General features: G+C 53.2%; 1 protein-coding gene across 1 annotated transcript in view; it reads left to right on the top strand.

Moving 5' to 3' along the window:
- Positions 1 to 16,547, top strand: part of Tmprss9 (transmembrane serine protease 9) — a 20,868-nt gene extending 4,321 nt beyond the window's left edge. The window contains exons 5-18 of the mRNA XM_031349168.1: positions 1,200 to 1,241; positions 2,313 to 2,426; positions 3,203 to 3,374; positions 4,523 to 4,797; positions 5,531 to 5,667; positions 6,404 to 6,722; positions 9,142 to 9,313; positions 9,667 to 9,938; positions 10,994 to 11,130; positions 11,554 to 11,959; positions 13,916 to 14,087; positions 14,655 to 14,917; positions 15,000 to 15,136; positions 16,231 to 16,547. Coding sequence (XP_031205028.1) covers positions 1,200 to 1,241; positions 2,313 to 2,426; positions 3,203 to 3,374; positions 4,523 to 4,797; positions 5,531 to 5,667; positions 6,404 to 6,722; positions 9,142 to 9,313; positions 9,667 to 9,938; positions 10,994 to 11,130; positions 11,554 to 11,959; positions 13,916 to 14,087; positions 14,655 to 14,917; positions 15,000 to 15,136; positions 16,231 to 16,392 — 2,780 coding nt within the window. The 3' untranslated portion in view covers positions 16,393 to 16,547. The remainder of the gene's footprint in view (positions 1 to 1,199; positions 1,242 to 2,312; positions 2,427 to 3,202; positions 3,375 to 4,522; positions 4,798 to 5,530; positions 5,668 to 6,403; positions 6,723 to 9,141; positions 9,314 to 9,666; positions 9,939 to 10,993; positions 11,131 to 11,553; positions 11,960 to 13,915; positions 14,088 to 14,654; positions 14,918 to 14,999; positions 15,137 to 16,230) is intronic.
- The last annotated feature ends 69 nt before the right edge of the window (positions 16,548 to 16,616 follow it).

Here is a 16,616-nt window from a genome sequence, read left to right as displayed (position 1 = left end):
CCCACACCCCAGGTTCACAGCCCCACACCCCAGGTTCACACTCCCACACCCCAGGTTCACACTCCCACACCCCAGGTTCACAGCCCCACACCCCCGGCTGCAGAGTGCACAAGTCTTACCTTCACCTTCTCGGACTATTTTGTCCATGGTTCTAGACATACTGGGTTCACTGTGGTCCCAAAGACAAATCAGAAAATACTAGAATTAAATGAGTCACACATTCTAGGTTGGACATGTTCTGGAGAATGTGATATAATTCAAGGGGCCTGGGGCTAGAGAGGGGTCCTGGTGGTTAGATCACTGGCTGCTTTGGAGATATCCTGGGCTCCGTTCCCAACACCCACATCACTACCTGCAGCCTCTGTTGCTCCACTTCCAGGGGATCCTATGCCCTCTTGGATACACACACATGCAAAACACCCCTACACATAACTTAATTTAAAAATATCTAGCTGGGTAGTGGTGGCACACGCCTTTAATCTCAGCACTTGGGAGACAGAGGCAGGGGGATCTCTGTGAATGTGAGGCCAGCCTGCTCTACAGAGTGATTCCCAGTATAGCAGGCTACCCAGAGAAACGGTTTCAAAAATATTAATTAATTAATTATATCTAAGCCATCTCAGTCTGTCCCACTGGGGAAGTGAGCAACTCCTGTGCATAACGTCTCACAGATCACCGCTTCAGTCCATCTTCTATAAAATTCCCCAGTGGCAGGTGTGTTCCTGCTTTGACAGTGACTGCCAGCCTCATGTGGCTCTTCAGCGCTGTCCCCTCCGAGCCAGGTTGAAGACAGGGTTAAAGTGCTGGTGGCTCGGGGCTGGAGAGATGGCTCAGCGGTTAAGAGCACTGACTGCTCTTCCAAAGGTCCTGAGTTCAAATCCCAGCAACCACATGGTGGCTCACAACCATTGGTAATGAGATCTGATGCCCTCTTCTGGTGCATCTGAAGACAGCTACAGTGTCTTAGATACAATAATAAATAAATCTTAAAAAAAAAAAAAAAAGTGCTGGTGGCTCTGTCATGGCCTGCTGTCCTGAAGAGCCAGCACTGAACACACCTTTTAGGGAGAGGGAGCAAGAGAGGACCTCCTCCTACTCCCAGGCTGACCTCATGCTCACAATCCTCCTGCCTCAGCCTCAGCCTCAGCAGGCATGGCCCATTGCTCACCTCTCACTTGGCTTTGTCTGTTCTGCTTCAGGAAGGTGTGAAGGTCCGGTGACTGAGAGGGACTTAAAGTCAGGTAGGACTGACCTGGGCCCCCGCTCAGCTTCCAGGAATGTCCCTTCAGCTTTTCTCTGGCAAGCATAGGTGCGACTCCTGCGGGCCTTTGGCCTCCCTGGGAAGATAACCCAGGAGTCGGGGGCCAGGGGAACCCCGGCTCTGCATCAGGGTGTGCTGTTGAGTGGTTTATCCGAGTCAGGGCTCACTAGCCCAGGCTGGCCTCAAACTCAGCACTCTACCTGCCTCTGCCTCCTGAGTGCTGGGGTTATGTGTGTGTTCTCAGCCAGGCAGTGGTGGCACACGCCTTTTTAATCCCAGCACTCGGGAGGCAGAGGCAGGTGGATTTCTGAGTTCCAGAACAGACTGGAACTACACAGAGAAACACAGAGAAGCCCTGTCTGGAAAAATTAAAATTAAAATTAAAAATTACAAAAGAAAAAGTGCACTCCTGTCCCTAGCCGCTATTTATTTTTATGTTTTTCTCTGTCAATCCTCTGTTACTGTGACAAGACATCTGATGCAGGGAACTTAAGAGAGGGAGGGCTTACCTTAGCCACAGATCTGACGTCCTTCACGCCGGGGAGGGCGTGGCAGCAGGATCGGGAAGCAGAGAGAGGTGACCACTGGAGCAGAGGCTTGTCTCCATACTGTTTCTAGATCCCACTAAGTAGACCATTAAGATTAGCCATCACAGAAGGTGACAGAATTCTATTGTAAAAGCAAAACCTTTAATCCCAGCAATTGGGAGGCAGCCACAGGTGGATCTCTGTGAGGTCAAGGCAAACCCAATCTGTAAAGTGAGTTTCAGACCATCCAAGACTACACAGAGAGAACCTATCTCTCTGCCTCTCTGTCTCTGTCTCTGTCTCTGTCTCTCTCTCTCTCTCTCACACACACACACACACACACACACACACACAGTCACTCATGTCTCACACACGTCCATGTTGTCTAGCCCTATCTTTGTCTCCAGAGATAACCAAAGATCTCACAGCGGTTCTTACACTGTGCAGTTACCTAAAGGGCCCCTGCAGGTCGCTGCCTCTGCACAGAAGAGGTTCCTGGCCCCAGCTTGGTTCTCTGTTCCCAGGCCACTGCCCCGGGAATGCCTTCTCCTGTCAGAATGGTCAGTGTGTGAGCAAAGAGAACCCGGAGTGTGACGACAGGGCGGACTGCTCCGACGGGTCTGACGAGGCTCAGTGTGGTCAGTGTCTGTGTGGCCCGGGAGTGCAGTGAACTGGGCTCACAAGCTGGGCGGTGGAAAGGGAGGTGTGTAAGGCTACCTGGAGGGGACACTCCTCAGAGAAAGCAGGGGTGGGAGGGAGCCTAGAGCTCCATGCTGCCAGGAACAAGTATTGCTCAGATTTAAGCAAGAAGTGTTGTGATAATCAATATTTCCAGTATTCTCAGCCTGCACAGTGATGCAGCATGAGGGTCCTCCTTTGCTTTGAGCTGCTTGATAGGAAACTGTATTTTAACTCCCAGTCCCTTTTGAGAAGGCAGGACAGGAAGTCAAGCCGAGGATGGAGGTAGGCTTGGTCTTGCTCTCTCCCACTCTCACTACAGCCCAGGATCTCCAGCCTAGGGGTTGACAACGCTCACGGTGGGCTTGGCCCTCCAGCAGCAATCATCATTAATCAAGAAAGTGTCCCACAGGGCTTAATGGTGTGGGAGTGTCATCCAAACACCCAGGAGTTGAGGAAGGAAGATCATGAGTTCCAGGCCAGCTTGGGCTGGAATAAAAATCTGTTTTAAAAGAATAAACAAATAGGTTTCATGACCTTCATGCTCGGTTGGGCACCTGGCCTGAGCCTTTCTCTGCCACTGACTGATGTGTGTGATGTCTGATTCCTGAGACTGGGTGGGGTTTCAAGAAGACCCGGACAGCTCCAAATAACAAGTGGAGGAACACCTCGAACCTGGGGCCAAATGATGAGTGACGATTGCCCCTGGTTCTCCGTCCGATCCTGTGCTTTGCAGACTGCGGCTGGCAGCCTGCCTGGAGGTCAGCTGGCAGGATCGTGGGCGGCGTGGAGGCAGCTCCCGGGGAGTTCCCCTGGCAGGTCAGCCTTCGGGAGAATCACGAACACTTCTGCGGTGCCACCATCATCGGTGCCAGGTGGCTGGTGTCTGCTGCCCACTGCTTCAACGAGTGAGTCCCACCGGCCATGGCTGCCAGTACTGCTTCTTGGCCCAACGCACCGCACCGTGTCTCCCTGTACCCCCTCCTTCCTTTTGCCAAAGTCCACTCACTCTTCATTCTTTTCCTCCCCTCCCCCCATTGGCTTATTTAATTGCGTCTATGAATGTTTTGCTTGCATGTCTGCTGGTGCACCATATGCATGCCTGAGGCCTATAGAGAACAGAAGTGGGCTTCGAGTCTCCTGGATCTGGAGATAGTTGTGACCCAATTGTATGTGGGTGCTGGGACTCAAACCTGGGTCCTTTGCAAGAGCAGCTAGTGTTCTAACCACTGCACCACCTCTCCAGACCCTCTTCTCTTTTTTTATTTTTTAAAAGATTCATTTATTTATTATATATAAGTACACTGTAGCTGTCTTCAGATGTACCAGAAGAGGGAGTCAGATCTTATACAGATGGTTGTGAGCTACTATGTGGTTGCTGAGCCATCTCTCCAGCCTGCCTCTCTCTCTCACTCTCTTTTTAAAGATTTAATTTATGTATGTGAGTACACTGTAGCTGTCTTCAGACACACCAGAAAAGGGCATCAGATCCCATTATAGATGGTTATGAGTCATCATGTGGTTGCTGGGAATCAAACTCAGGACCTATGGAAGAGCAGTCAGTGCTCTTAACCACTGAGCCATCTCTCCAGCCCCCTCTTTTCTCTTTTAAAATTAATTAATTATTATATTTAAGAGAAAGCCTCATTAGGTTTCCTAGGCTTCCCAGGAACTCATAAACCTCCTTCCTCAGCTTCCTGGGGTTACATTCTAGTCTGCATTCATTTTATTTATTACTTGTTTAATTTTGAGACAAGTTCTCACTATGTAGTTGTCCTGAAACTTGCTAGGCATGTAGACCAGGCTGTTTTCTTGAACTCACACAGATCTGCCTGCCTCTGCCTTCCAGGTGCTGGCATCAAGTGCGTGCACAATCCTGCTCAGCTTTTATTTAGCATCTGTATGTGCCACAACTCCTTCCACCATATGTGTCCCCGAAATTGAACTCTGACTGGCAGGCTTGCCCACAAGAGTCTGCTCGCATCCTTTTCTTCCTTAAATTACCTTAGAGTCCTCGGAGCTCCCCATTAAGTCGCACCCCTTCCGACCTCCCCAGATTCCAGGACCCTGCGCAGTGGGCGGCCCAGGCGGGCAGCGTGCACCTGAGCGGTTCAGAGGCCAGCGCCGTGCGTGCACGCGTGCTACGCATCGCCAAGCATCCAGCCTATGACGCTGACACCGCGGACTTCGACCTGGCGGTGCTGGAGCTGGCGCGCCCACTACCCTTCGGCCGCTACGTGCAGCCTGCCTGCCTCCCCGCGGCCACGCACGTCTTCCCGCCGCACAAGAAGTGCCTGATCTCGGGCTGGGGTTACCTGAAGGAGGACTTCCGTAAGCCCGCTGCGCGCATCTCCCCACTCCTAACTGAGACCTTCTAGCCCCAATGTAGATGACTAGGACAATGGTGCCTCCTGCCTCCGAGCTCATAATCTGGGGTCTGAGGCAGGGGATCAATCCAGGGACCTTGGAAATACCTGTTCTCAAAAATTAAAAACAGGGCTAGGGGCGTGGTCATGGTGGAGCCCCAGCCTAGAATCCCCCAGTAAGGGGCTGGGGACGTGGCTAAGGTGGAGTTTTTAGCTAACAAGTGGGTTCCATAGCTCTGGTAAAGAAAAAGTAAGAAGAAATTCTGTAAAGCTAAAGGTGGTGGTATACAACTATCACCCCAAATTTAAGATCACAGGATGAGGAGGATCAGAAGTCCAAGGTCATCTTTAGCTATAAAGTGAGTTCAAGGCCAGCCTGGGCTATAAAAAAACAATAAAAGCCTATAATCATAAGGCAGCAGGTGGTGAATGTGTCTCATTTGGGGCTGCTGGGCTGGAGAGCGAGTTCACCCTTGGGCAAGTTGGGGGTTGGGGCCTGAGCGCATGGCAATGTGGGGAGAAGAGATGAGGAATGAAGGCTTGATGCCTGTTAGTGCCTAAGGTTGGGGTGAGGGTCAGGTGGACCCAGCAGCTTGAGAACTGGAAGAGGAAAAGGTATTCAGTCTCCTGGCTCAAAGTGGCTGCTGGGGGTCCGGTGCTCTCACCTGCTTTTCTCTGTTGCCCTGTGGTGTGGGCAGTGGTGAAGCCGGAGGTCCTTCAGAAAGCCACGGTGGAATTGCTGGACCAGAGCCTGTGTTCCAGCCTGTACGGCCACTCGCTCACCGACAGGATGGTGTGTGCTGGCTACCTGGACGGGAAGGTGGACTCCTGCCAGGTGGGCTGCCAGGGTCAAACGATTACCCTCTGTCCCCTCCCACCGGGGAACAAGCAAGTGGACACTAGCTGGAACAAACCAGCACTCAGGAGGTGGAAACAGGAGGATCAGGAGTTCAAGGAATGAGGCCCTGTCTCAAAAGGAAAACAAGCCAACCGTATCCGACCAGAGCCATTGTAGTTGACTGTATTTAATAAATATAGAAGTCACTACATATTTTTATTTTGTTTTCTTGGTTTTTTCTAAAGTTTCTCTGTATCACCCTGGCTGTCCTAGACTATATCTCTCTGTAAACCGGACTAGCTTCTAACTCGCCTTTGCCTCCTGACTGCTGGGTCCGGAGAGATGGCTCAGTGGTTAAGAGTTTTGGGGGATCTGATACCTTCTGGCCTCTGAGGGCACCAGGAGCAAAAGTGGTGCACTGACAAAAACACAGACTAAATATTCGCCACATAAATATCTAAATAAATAAGTGCACAAAGATATGTGGCTCCCAGCACGAGTGATAATGACATCACATTTGCTATTCTCACTCTCTGCTGCGCTCCTACTCGCGCATTCCCTCTGTGGAGACACAGATCTCCTAGCGACCTCCGTCTGTTTCTGTCCACAGCCCTAGCCATGAGCCTATGTGGATAGAGAATTCAGCCCCGGTCCTGGGCTGTCTGCCTGCCTCTGGCGACTGTAGTTGGAGAGTGCCCCGCCCCCAAGCTGAGAACGTGCCTTTGTTTTCCAGGGTGACTCCGGAGGACCCTTGGTCTGCGAGGAGCCTTCCGGAAGGTTCTTCCTGGCTGGTATCGTGAGTTGGGGAATCGGCTGTGCAGAAGCGCGGCGCCCAGGGGTCTACACCCGAGTCACCAGGCTGCGGGATTGGATCGTGGAGGTGACCAGCGCGGCTGACGCGCCTGTGGTCCCCACCGCGGCTCCAGCGCCCGCCACCCCCAGCACTGTCCGGCCTACCAGCCCTGAGAGCCGGGTGCCCAACACCTCTGCTAAACCCACCGCTGCCCCCAGCCCTGTGCCACTTCACCCCAGCACTGCCGCCAAGCCACAAGGTATTGCGGATTCCGGGCAGGTATTCCTTCCCGGGCAGGGTCAGATCACTGGCCCTCAGCACTGAGTGGCAAGGCGACTAATGATCGATTACTGAGGTCTGTCACGAAGCACTCTGTGGAAAGGAGATTGCTAATAGGTTCTCCATCCACATCTGTCTCATTGGCTTCCGGGGGATTCACCAAGCGCTTAATTGACTATTGATGTCTGCCAGGCAAACCTGGCTGAAGATGGGCATTTAATTGAAATCTTGACATGCTCAGTGTGGGGATTGGTAATCAGTTGTCAGTGTCTGTCAGAAAAGGCGGGAGGAATTGGTGACTGACTATATGCTTGGGGGAGGGGGATGTTGAGACAGGGTCTCTCTCTCTCTCTCTCTCTCTCTCTCTCTCTCTCTCTCTCTCTCTCTCTCTCTCTCTCTCTCTCTCTCTCTCTCTCTCTCTCTCTCTCTCTCTCTCTCCTCACTCTGTAGACCAGGCTGGCCTCGAACTCAGAAATCCGCCTGCCTCTGATTCCCAAGTGCATGCGCCACCACCCTGCTAAGTGCCTCTCTTTGTAGCCCTAGTGGTGGTCCTTTAACTCTTTTGTGTAGCTGAGGCTGGCCTCGAACTCACAGACATCTGCCTGTTTTCACCTGGGATTAAAGGAGTGGGCACTAGGTCTGGCTGTGATTAACTATTGATGTCTGCCTAACCCTGTGGGAGATTAACAAACAGCTGGTTACTGATTTCCTTTGAGGGGGGAGGGAGATGGAGGGGAGGGCAAATGCCGAGGACAACTTGCAGGGGTTGGTTTTCTCCTTCCATCACTGGCTTTCAGGGAATTAAACTCAGCTTATCATGTTTGATGCTAGTGCCTCTACCTGGATGTCTGTAAATGGAGGATTGGTGATTGATTGCCAATGTCTGTCTGCCTTGACTCCTCTGAAAAATTGGTGATTGATTATTGGTGTCTGCCATGAAAGAGCTTGATGGGAGATCAGCAGTTTATTACTGGCATCTGTTTTGACATTAGGTGGGAAATTGGTAACTGCTTATTGATATTTTCCATGAAGCAACCAATAGGGGATTAGCAATTTATTACTGATGTCTGCCATGAACACACACATCAGTTACAGGTTAGTCATTCTTCAAGAGGACTTTTTTTAATCTTAAGTTTTTAAATATTTATTTTTTATTTTATGTGCATGAGTGTTTGCCATCATGTACCTCTGTATGGACTGTGTTGGATCTTGGAATTACAGACAGTTGTGAGCTGCCATAAGGGTGCTGGGAACTGAACCCAGGTCCTCTGGAAGAACAGGCAGTGCTCTTAATTGTTGAGCCATATCTCCACCTCCAAATTTTAAAATTTTTTTGAAACAATTTTTTTGTTTGTTTTACTATGAGGCCTGGCTGGAACAAAGCTCATTATGTAAACCAAGTTAGCTTTGAACTCACAGAGATCCTTCTGCCTCAGCCTCCCAGGTGCTGGGGTTAAAGGCCACCACTGCTGGCTTTATTGAAAGTATAGGCTGGGTGGTGGTGGCGCACGCCTTTAATCCCAGCACTCAGGAGGCAGAGGCAGGCGGATTTCTGAGTTCCAGGCAAGCCTGGTCTACAGAGTGAGTTCCAGGACAGCCAGGGCTACACAGAGAAACCCCGTCTCAAAAGAAAGAAAGAAAGAAAGAAAGAAAGAAAGAAAGAAAGAAAGAAAGAAAGAAAGGAAGGAAGGAAGGAAGGAAGGAAGGAAGGAAGGAAGGAAGGAAGGAAGGAAGAACAATGTAGGTGCATGGGAAATGAGGCAGCACAGGACAGCATAGTTAGAGTGGCCCACAAGGCCAGCAGGAAGTTACATGTGGTACCTGTGGGAGTTGGGTGGCCGAGTCTGCGGTAACCAGCTTGGTCCTTCTGGGTACCATCCCTGTCCCTGCACACCTCTGTATTTTATCAGCCTTGAATCTCTTGGGTTTTTGTGTATGTTGTAATGCTGGAAGTTGAAACCCTGGTCTGGTGTACCCGAGACAAGGGCCCTCCCACACCCCACCCAGGTTGTGAGTTTTGCCTCCCCTGTGGTTTGTTTCTGTTTCTTCCTCTGACTCTCAGGTTATCCCAGCCAGCCTTGTTTCCTGCTTCTGTCCCTCCTCCTTCTCTCCTTCCCAACCTTCTGGGACCCCAGACTGACTTCAAACTCAGAACAATCCCCTGCCTCAGCTTCTGAGTGCCAGGATGACAGGCTCCTGCCACCATGTAGATGTGACATTGTGGGTCCTGTGAATCTCATCAGGGATCTCAATCTCTGCAAGTTGAGGTTTCCCTCGAGCCCTGTCGCCCTGATGACATCCCAATTGCTCTGTATGTAGGTTACCCTAGGCCCGGAATGGGTGAACCCAGAGTAGATGACGACACTCCCCAACACTCCCTTTTTCCTCTCCCCTGGCAGAGTGTGGAGCCAGACCAGCAATGGACAAGCCCACTCGGATTGTGGGCGGGATCAGCGCCATGTCTGGGGAGGTGCCCTGGCAGGCCAGCCTGAAGGAAGGATCCAGACATTTCTGTGGAGCCACCGTGGTGGGTGACCGCTGGCTGCTGTCCGCCGCCCACTGTTTCAACCAGTAAGGCCTTCCAAGAGCCCCGATAGCAGACCCTCACTGCATGCAGCAAGCACCAACTACCTAGTGCGGTGCTTTCCTATCAGCCAGGCACAAAATTGACAAACCAAACCCAGCAAGACAATAAACAGGAAGCCCTTATTGTTTGCTGAATGCTCATACATGGGGGTCGCCCAGAACCGCAATCATCTGGCTGGACAGCAGGGGGATTCTGGCCTGTGGTAACCTACAACATTGATAAAGTTGCTAGGGTCTCTGTCAGAGTGGCAAAAGCAAAGTCTCAAGGGACATGCACGCTCCGGCAGGGCCTTTTCCTGGGGTGCGGGGTGGGAGTGCCTGAGGTCCTGTCTCTGCAGCACCAAAGTGGAGCAGGTGCAGGCGCACCTGGGCACCGTGTCCCTGCTGGGTGTCGGCGGGAGCCCCGTGAAGCTGGGGCTGCGAAGGGTGGCCCTGCACCCCCGGTACAACCCAGGAATCCTGGACTTTGACGTGGCCTTGCTGGAGTTGGCCCAGCCATTGGTCTTCAACAAGTACATCCAGCCGGTCTGTCTCCCCCTGGCCATCCACAAGTTCCCCGTGGGCCGGAAGTGTATGATCTCAGGCTGGGGCAACATGCAAGAGGGAAATGGTGAGCAGGTCCCAGGGAGGGACCTGGCCTGGGAGGGCTGTGGCTTGGCTTTCCTCACCTGGGTCCTAAACCACTCATTCCTCTGTGCCGACCCCATATCCAAAGTGCCACTCTATGACTCCTAGGGTCTACATAGGGGCCCTCATTTGTGTGTATAAATAAAGTTTTATTAGTACAAGAGATACATTCATTGACCAGATGTCCACGGCTGCAAAAAACGTCTGTGCTGACCCAGTGGCCTTTAGTCCCACACACCTGAGCCACCAGCCTCCTGCTATGTCAGAGATCACATGGAGCCCATTGCCTGGGTATAAACCAGGCTTTATTGCCCTATGGTCCCTTACACATCCATTCAGTAACAGGATATCTTATCACTAGCTTTTCTTCTACATGGCTGAATAGATTATCTAGACTATACAGCTGAGAATGTTTATGCCCTAGTACAGTGGTTCTCAGTCTTCCTAACGCTGCCACAGCCTTTAATAAAGTTCATGTTGTGGGGACCCCTAGCCACAGAGTTATTTTGTTGCTACTTCATAACTATAATTTTGCTACTGATATGAATCATAACATAAATGTCTGATATCCAGGATCTCTGACCTATGACCTCAAAGGGGTCAAGCACTGCTATCTAGTCCTTTACAAACAAATTTGTCAAAATGGGAATGGTGCCTACACCTGTCTCCCCAGCACTCAGGTACAGAGGCAGGAGCACCATAGATTTAAGGCCAGCCTGGCCTACATAGTGAGACCCTAAAGAACACAAGAGTTGGGGCGTGCTGAGCACTTGCTTAGTGTGTGCAAAGATCCTGGATTCTACCCCAGCCCCACAAGGAGAAATGAAAATTCCTGTGAAAGCCAGGTTTGGGGGCGCACACCTTTAATCAGCATCAGAGAGGCAGAGGCAGGATGATCTCAGTGAGTTCCAGGACAGCCACAGCTACAAAGTGAAACCCTGTCTTAAACAAAACAAAGCAAAAATTCCTATGGGCTCTGCTGGCCCCAGGGTAGAGACAGTCCCTACTGGCCCTGCTTGATACCCTCTTTCCTGGCAGCCACCAAGCCCGACATCTTGCAGAAGGCGTCTGTGGGCATCATAGAGCAGAAGATGTGTGGAGCCCTGTACAACTTCTCCCTCACTGACCGCATGCTCTGTGCCGGCTTCCTGGAGGGCAGAGTCGACTCCTGCCAGGTGGGTGCCATAGGGATGCCTCCGTTCCTACCTGGGCTCCAGGAGCAGCCCAGCCGTGAGCACTTGCCTATCGTGTTTGAGGCCCTGGGTTCCATCCCCAGTACTAAAAAAGGAAAAACGAATGATTGATGGCTGAGCAGTGGTGGTGCACGCTTTTAATCCAAGCACTTGGGAGGCAGAGGCAGGTGAATCTCTGTGATTTCAAAACCAGCCCAGTCTACAGAGTAAGTTCCAGGACAGCCAGGGATACACAAAGAAACCTTGTCTCAGAAAAAATAAAATGATGAAGGATCAGAGAAGGAAAGGGATCTGCCTAAGTTCACACAGCCAAGCCTGAACATGAAACTTGCTATCTAATGGAAGTGGGGCCTTTCTGTTCCTTGGATGGGTGTCCCACAAAGGCCTGTTGGTATCCTCCTGCAGGGTGATTCTGGTGGCCCCCTGGCATGTGAGGAGACACCTGGTGTCTTTTACCTGGCTGGCATTGTGAGCTGGGGCATTGGCTGTGCCCAAGCTAAGAAGCCCGGTGTATATGCACGAATCACGCGCCTCAAGGACTGGATCCTGAAGGCCATGTCCTCAGACCCCAGCTCCACGGCTCACCCCTACACCTCCAGCACACGGCTCATCCCTAGCGAGCCCCCCAAAACCACAGCTGCTGGCCTCATTATCCCAGAGGCCACCACCGGCAGACCTGCTACCCCTAGGGCAACCATCAGAGTGACCACTAGACCACTCAACACAACGCTGCCTGCCAGGAGTACCACCACCAGGGGACAGACAGCAGCCCCAAGTGCACCAGGCACCACGATATACTCTCACTTGCCAGGTATGGTGATACAGGCTGGGACTCCGGCGGGTCCCTGGCACAGCATGATGGTGCTGAAGACACACCATCCCATAGTTCCAGAGCTGGAGTCCGATGTCAGGGTCCTGTGGCAGCCTGCCCCGCCTGCAGGGGGCACTCTCCCCATGACCTGCTGTGTGTGTCTGTGTGCTGACATCTTCTGTCCATTTATTTGTGTGTGCACACGTGCACATGCAGAGGCTAGAAGAGGGCATCCTGAGTCCCGCTCCCCCAAGGATGTGAACGCCGTCCTCTATCACACTCCACCATGCTCCTCCGAGGCAAGGCAGCTTCTGGGCTTCAGCAGCAGCTGGCAAGTCCCAGCTGACCTCCTGCCTTTGCCACCGTCCGTGCTGGGGTCAAAGGCCTGCACACAACCATGCCCACTGACCCATCCCTCCAGCTTGTTTCCTTTAGTATTGTCAAGTCCCCTCCCGGACTAGGACCAACTCAGTAGCTAAGGCTGACCTTGAACTCCTGTTCCTCCTAAGGGTTGGGCCTAAAGGCATACATCAGCTACTTGACGAGAGCATCACAGATTCAAGGCCAGCCTGCGCTGTGAGGGGCTTTCCAGGCTACTGTGATATACTTAGTGAGAGCACCTCTAATCAGCAAACACTGAGGATGAGGACGGAGCTCCGCCTAGAACCCTGCCTGGAGACCCTAGGGGCTGGAGGCGTGGTCAGGTGGAACCTTTGCTCAGAATCCCCCAGTGAAGAGCTGGGGGCGTGGTCCACCACTCTTGTCCAGAAATGTTCAAATAAAATTAAAAAAAAAAAGAGGAGAGGGGAGCAATCTCCAGAGGGAGGGTGAGAGAATGAGACGTTCTGCTGGAGAGAAGAGTAAAGCCCCAGCTGAGCCTTTGCGGTCTTGGGTGTGGTACCACACACCTTAAGTCTTGGAGGCTGAGGCAGGAGAATTGCTTGGAGTTTAAGGTCTTTCTGGCTGCATGTGTAGTTGAAATAGTGTCTCAAAACCCCAGCTTTTTACAAAAGCTGGGAAAAGTAGACTGCAGAGGAGAGGACATGACTAGTGAGTGCTTTGTGTGGTCAGGTCTCACTCCTGCCTGCCCCCCCCACCCAGCATCAGTGAGTGTGGCATTGGCAGAGAGGGACAGTGTCCCCTTGCTGGGATCCCTCAGGTAGACAGGCAGGAGAGCTGGTGAGGGGATGTGTTTATTTCTACCTCCCACTGTCCTACAAGTGCCCCCCACATCCAGGCACCCGAGCTGTGACTCCCTGCTGTGGGGACACTTGCCCAGGGTGAGTTCCCAAAGGGTTCTAGGCTAGACCTTTCTGACCCCTTTCTGTCATTATTATTGGGGTGCTGCTCCTAATGTCACTGTGACATCTTAGTACTGGGCTAGTGAGGATGTTCCTCCACTTGAGGCAATATGGAGGTGGTGTTGAGTGGCTTTGAGACAGCAGATGGAGTCAGGACTACCTGCAGAGGCAGTGGGCCCTTGGGGTCACAGCAGGGGCTCCACCAGAAGAAACCCCACACCTGAGCGTCTAGGCAGATGAGCGCTGGCTTCCCCGACCTGACCTTCAGCTCAATCTGACCTTGACCCTGGTAATTGCAGTGGCCTGGGAGCTCTCGGCCAGAAACCCAGGGAAGCTCCAAGGTGGGACTCCAGCTCCAGGTGCCAGCTCCCGAGGCTCACTTTAGGAAGGAGGCAGCACAGGCTGAGGACCTCCAATACAATACAGTCACTCTCCTGTATTTCCCACTCCTCCAATGGGGCCTTAGATGTCTTTCTTTCCCTGGGCTCTTCTTGTGTTGGTTGAGGCTGGGCTGGGAAAGAGTTGGCAGCTGGTGTTACATGAAGCTTCCCTCTGCCCCTCCCACAGGGCACAGGGTGCTGGGTTGGGATCCCAGCCTCGGGTGGGTAGGAGGAAGACACTCTGCACTGGGCTCACCATACTCGATCTTCCACAGACTGTGGCCTAGCACCCCCCAGGGCCCTGACCCGGATAGTGGGCGGCAGCGCAGCCTCGCTTGGGGAGTGGCCCTGGCAAGTGAGCCTGTGGCTGCGGCGCAGGGAGCACCGGTGTGGGGCGGTCCTGGTGGCTGAGAGGTGGCTTCTGTCTGCAGCACATTGTTTCGACATGTGAGTCCTGCCCTGGGTGCAGGAGACCACCTGCCCTTCCCCAGCCCACCTCTGCAATTTGGCCCCAGTCCCCAAGGCCACCGAATAGAAGGCACAGTCCCTCCTTCTCAGGATTCTGGACATGGAGGGACCCTTAAGGGACCCCCAACATGTGCTCATCGGTCACAGGTGAAAGGGACAGATTGTCCCATGTTGTGAAGGTCCTGGGACAGGAGGGAGACTGCACTCTGGAGGGTTGAACGCTCAGAGCCCCAGTAGAAATGAGTAGGGCTCCTGGTGTTCCCTTAGCCTTGTGGTTGTTGGGACTCAGGGATGTGTGTGTGTGTGTGTGTGTGTGTGTGTGTGTGTGTGCGCGCGCGCGCATGCGTGGTGTCCCCATTTCCACTAGTTGACATTCAATTCTCCAGAGGGTGTGTGAGGCAGTTGGTGGTGTCCCATCAGAGGGACACCCCTCCTGGCTGGGTGAGCCTGAGTTGGGCAGGGGACAGAGCAGTCCATTTCCACTGGGATGGTGTCTCGGGCAGGCGTGGGGCCGTGACATTGCCCATGCATACGCGCGCCTTGCAGCTATGGGGACCCCATGCAGTGGGCAGCCTTCCTGGGCACCCCATTCCTGAGCAGCGCGGAGGGCCAGTTGGAGCGCGTAGCACGCATCTATCGCCACCCGTTCTACAACATCTACACGCTGGACTATGATGTGGCGCTGCTGGAGCTGGCTGGGCCGGTGCGCCGCAGCCACTTGGTGCGACCTATCTGCCTACCGGGTCCCGCGCGGCCCCCTGACGGCGCGCGCTGCGTCATCACTGGCTGGGGCTCGCTGCGCGAGGGAGGTAAGGCATTCCGTGCGTTGGGCGCAGCGCAGGGGTCGTTGGAGACACTCCTCACCCACACCTAATCCCCGGGATCCCACAGGCTCCATGGCGCGGCAGCTGCAGAAGGCCGCAGTAAGGGTCCTCAGTGAACAGACATGTCGCCGCTTTTACCCGGTGCAGATCAGCAGCCGTATGTTGTGCGCAGGCTTCCCGCAGGGTGGCGTGGACAGCTGCTCGGTGAGTGGAGACAGGGTTCTCTTAGTCCATGTATGTAGCCCAGGCTGGCCCAAAGTCCTGCACCACCACCGTCCTTTGAGACAGGGAGTTCCAGGAATCCTCCTGTCTCATCTCTTGAGCGTTGGTGACGCACGCATTCACCACTCCTGGCTTTTCACGTGGATTTTGGGATTTAACTTGGGTCCTCAAGCTTGTGTGACAAGCCATCTTCCAACTGAGCCTGCCCAAGTCTCCCCCAGCCAATCTGACTCTGGAGATATCACATTTTATAACTGCACGATCACAGACAACATGTGGTTTCCCAACCCCACATCCTACTGGAGGGTCCAGGCATGGCAATTACCGAGTTTGAGACCAATTTGCCACAGCAACACATACACAGATGTGTTTGGGTACAGATTTTTTTTTTTTGGAGACAGGGTTTCTCTGTGTAGCCCTGGCTGTCCTGGAATTCACTCTGTAGACCAGGCTAGCCTGGAACTCAGAAATCCACCTGCCTCTGCCTCCCAAGTGCTGGGATTAAAGGCGTTGCCACCATGCCCAGCGGGAGATCACTGTTTTATGTGATGCTTGCTGTGCAAATGGGAGGACTGAGTGCAGATCCCCAGGAGTCATATAAAAAGGCTGTGCTTGCCGGGCAGTGAGTTCCAGGACAGCCAGGGCTACACAGAGAAACCCTGTCTACAAAAATCAAAAAAAAAAAAAGGCTGTGCTTACAGACTCCATTGTGCTTGTAACTCCATTCTGTGCCAGTAGCAGCAGGGGAACAGCTGGGGCCTGGCCACCACCTACTTCCAGGTTCACAGAAACACCGTGTCAAATGGAATGGAATGGATAACAATAAAGATAGCCATTTAGCACCCTGCTCTGGCCTGCACACCAGCTGGTCCTCAAGACAAGGGCCCGGCAGAGGCACAGCCAGTGCAAGTAACAAAGCACATTAGCACTGAACCCATTTTCAACATGGCAAAAGTGAGGCTCTTGGCAGCCTCTCTCTCACTCAGGGTCCATGTTAGTGCTCAACGGAGAGGTGCAACTGCAGGAGTCATGCCTGCTCCCAAGGGCTGCTGGTCTGAGAACACTCTCTCCTTTAGGGTGATGCAGGGGGACCCCTGGCCTGCAGGGAGCCATCTGGCCAATGGGTGCTAACGGGGGTCACCAGCTGGGGCTACGGCTGTGGCAGGCCCCACTTCCCAGGCGTCTACACTCGAGTGGCTGCTGTGCTAGGCTGGATAGGCCAGAACATCCAGGAGTGACTGCCCCGTGGCCAATGGCCCGGGCTTGGACTGGCAGCACAGCTGCTGGCCACCCAACCCACGCTGGGGAGTTGGTGGCAGGCAAACATGGGAGTGCGATGGGAAGTAGCTGTGATTGTGTGTATTGTCCCAATAAAGAGTCCCTTCTCCTACTGGCTCAGTACCTCTGTCGAAGCCACGGGTCTCCAGGAGCAGGGCACGGCTCCAACTCTGCTCCTTTGGTG

This window comes from Mastomys coucha, unplaced genomic scaffold (genome assembly GCF_008632895.1).
Source record: "Mastomys coucha isolate ucsf_1 unplaced genomic scaffold, UCSF_Mcou_1 pScaffold4, whole genome shotgun sequence".
NCBI classification, from domain to species: Eukaryota; Metazoa; Chordata; class Mammalia; order Rodentia; family Muridae; genus Mastomys; species Mastomys coucha.
The sequence above is the reverse complement of the archived record's forward strand: the minus strand, read 5'-3'. Positions and strand labels throughout refer to the sequence as shown.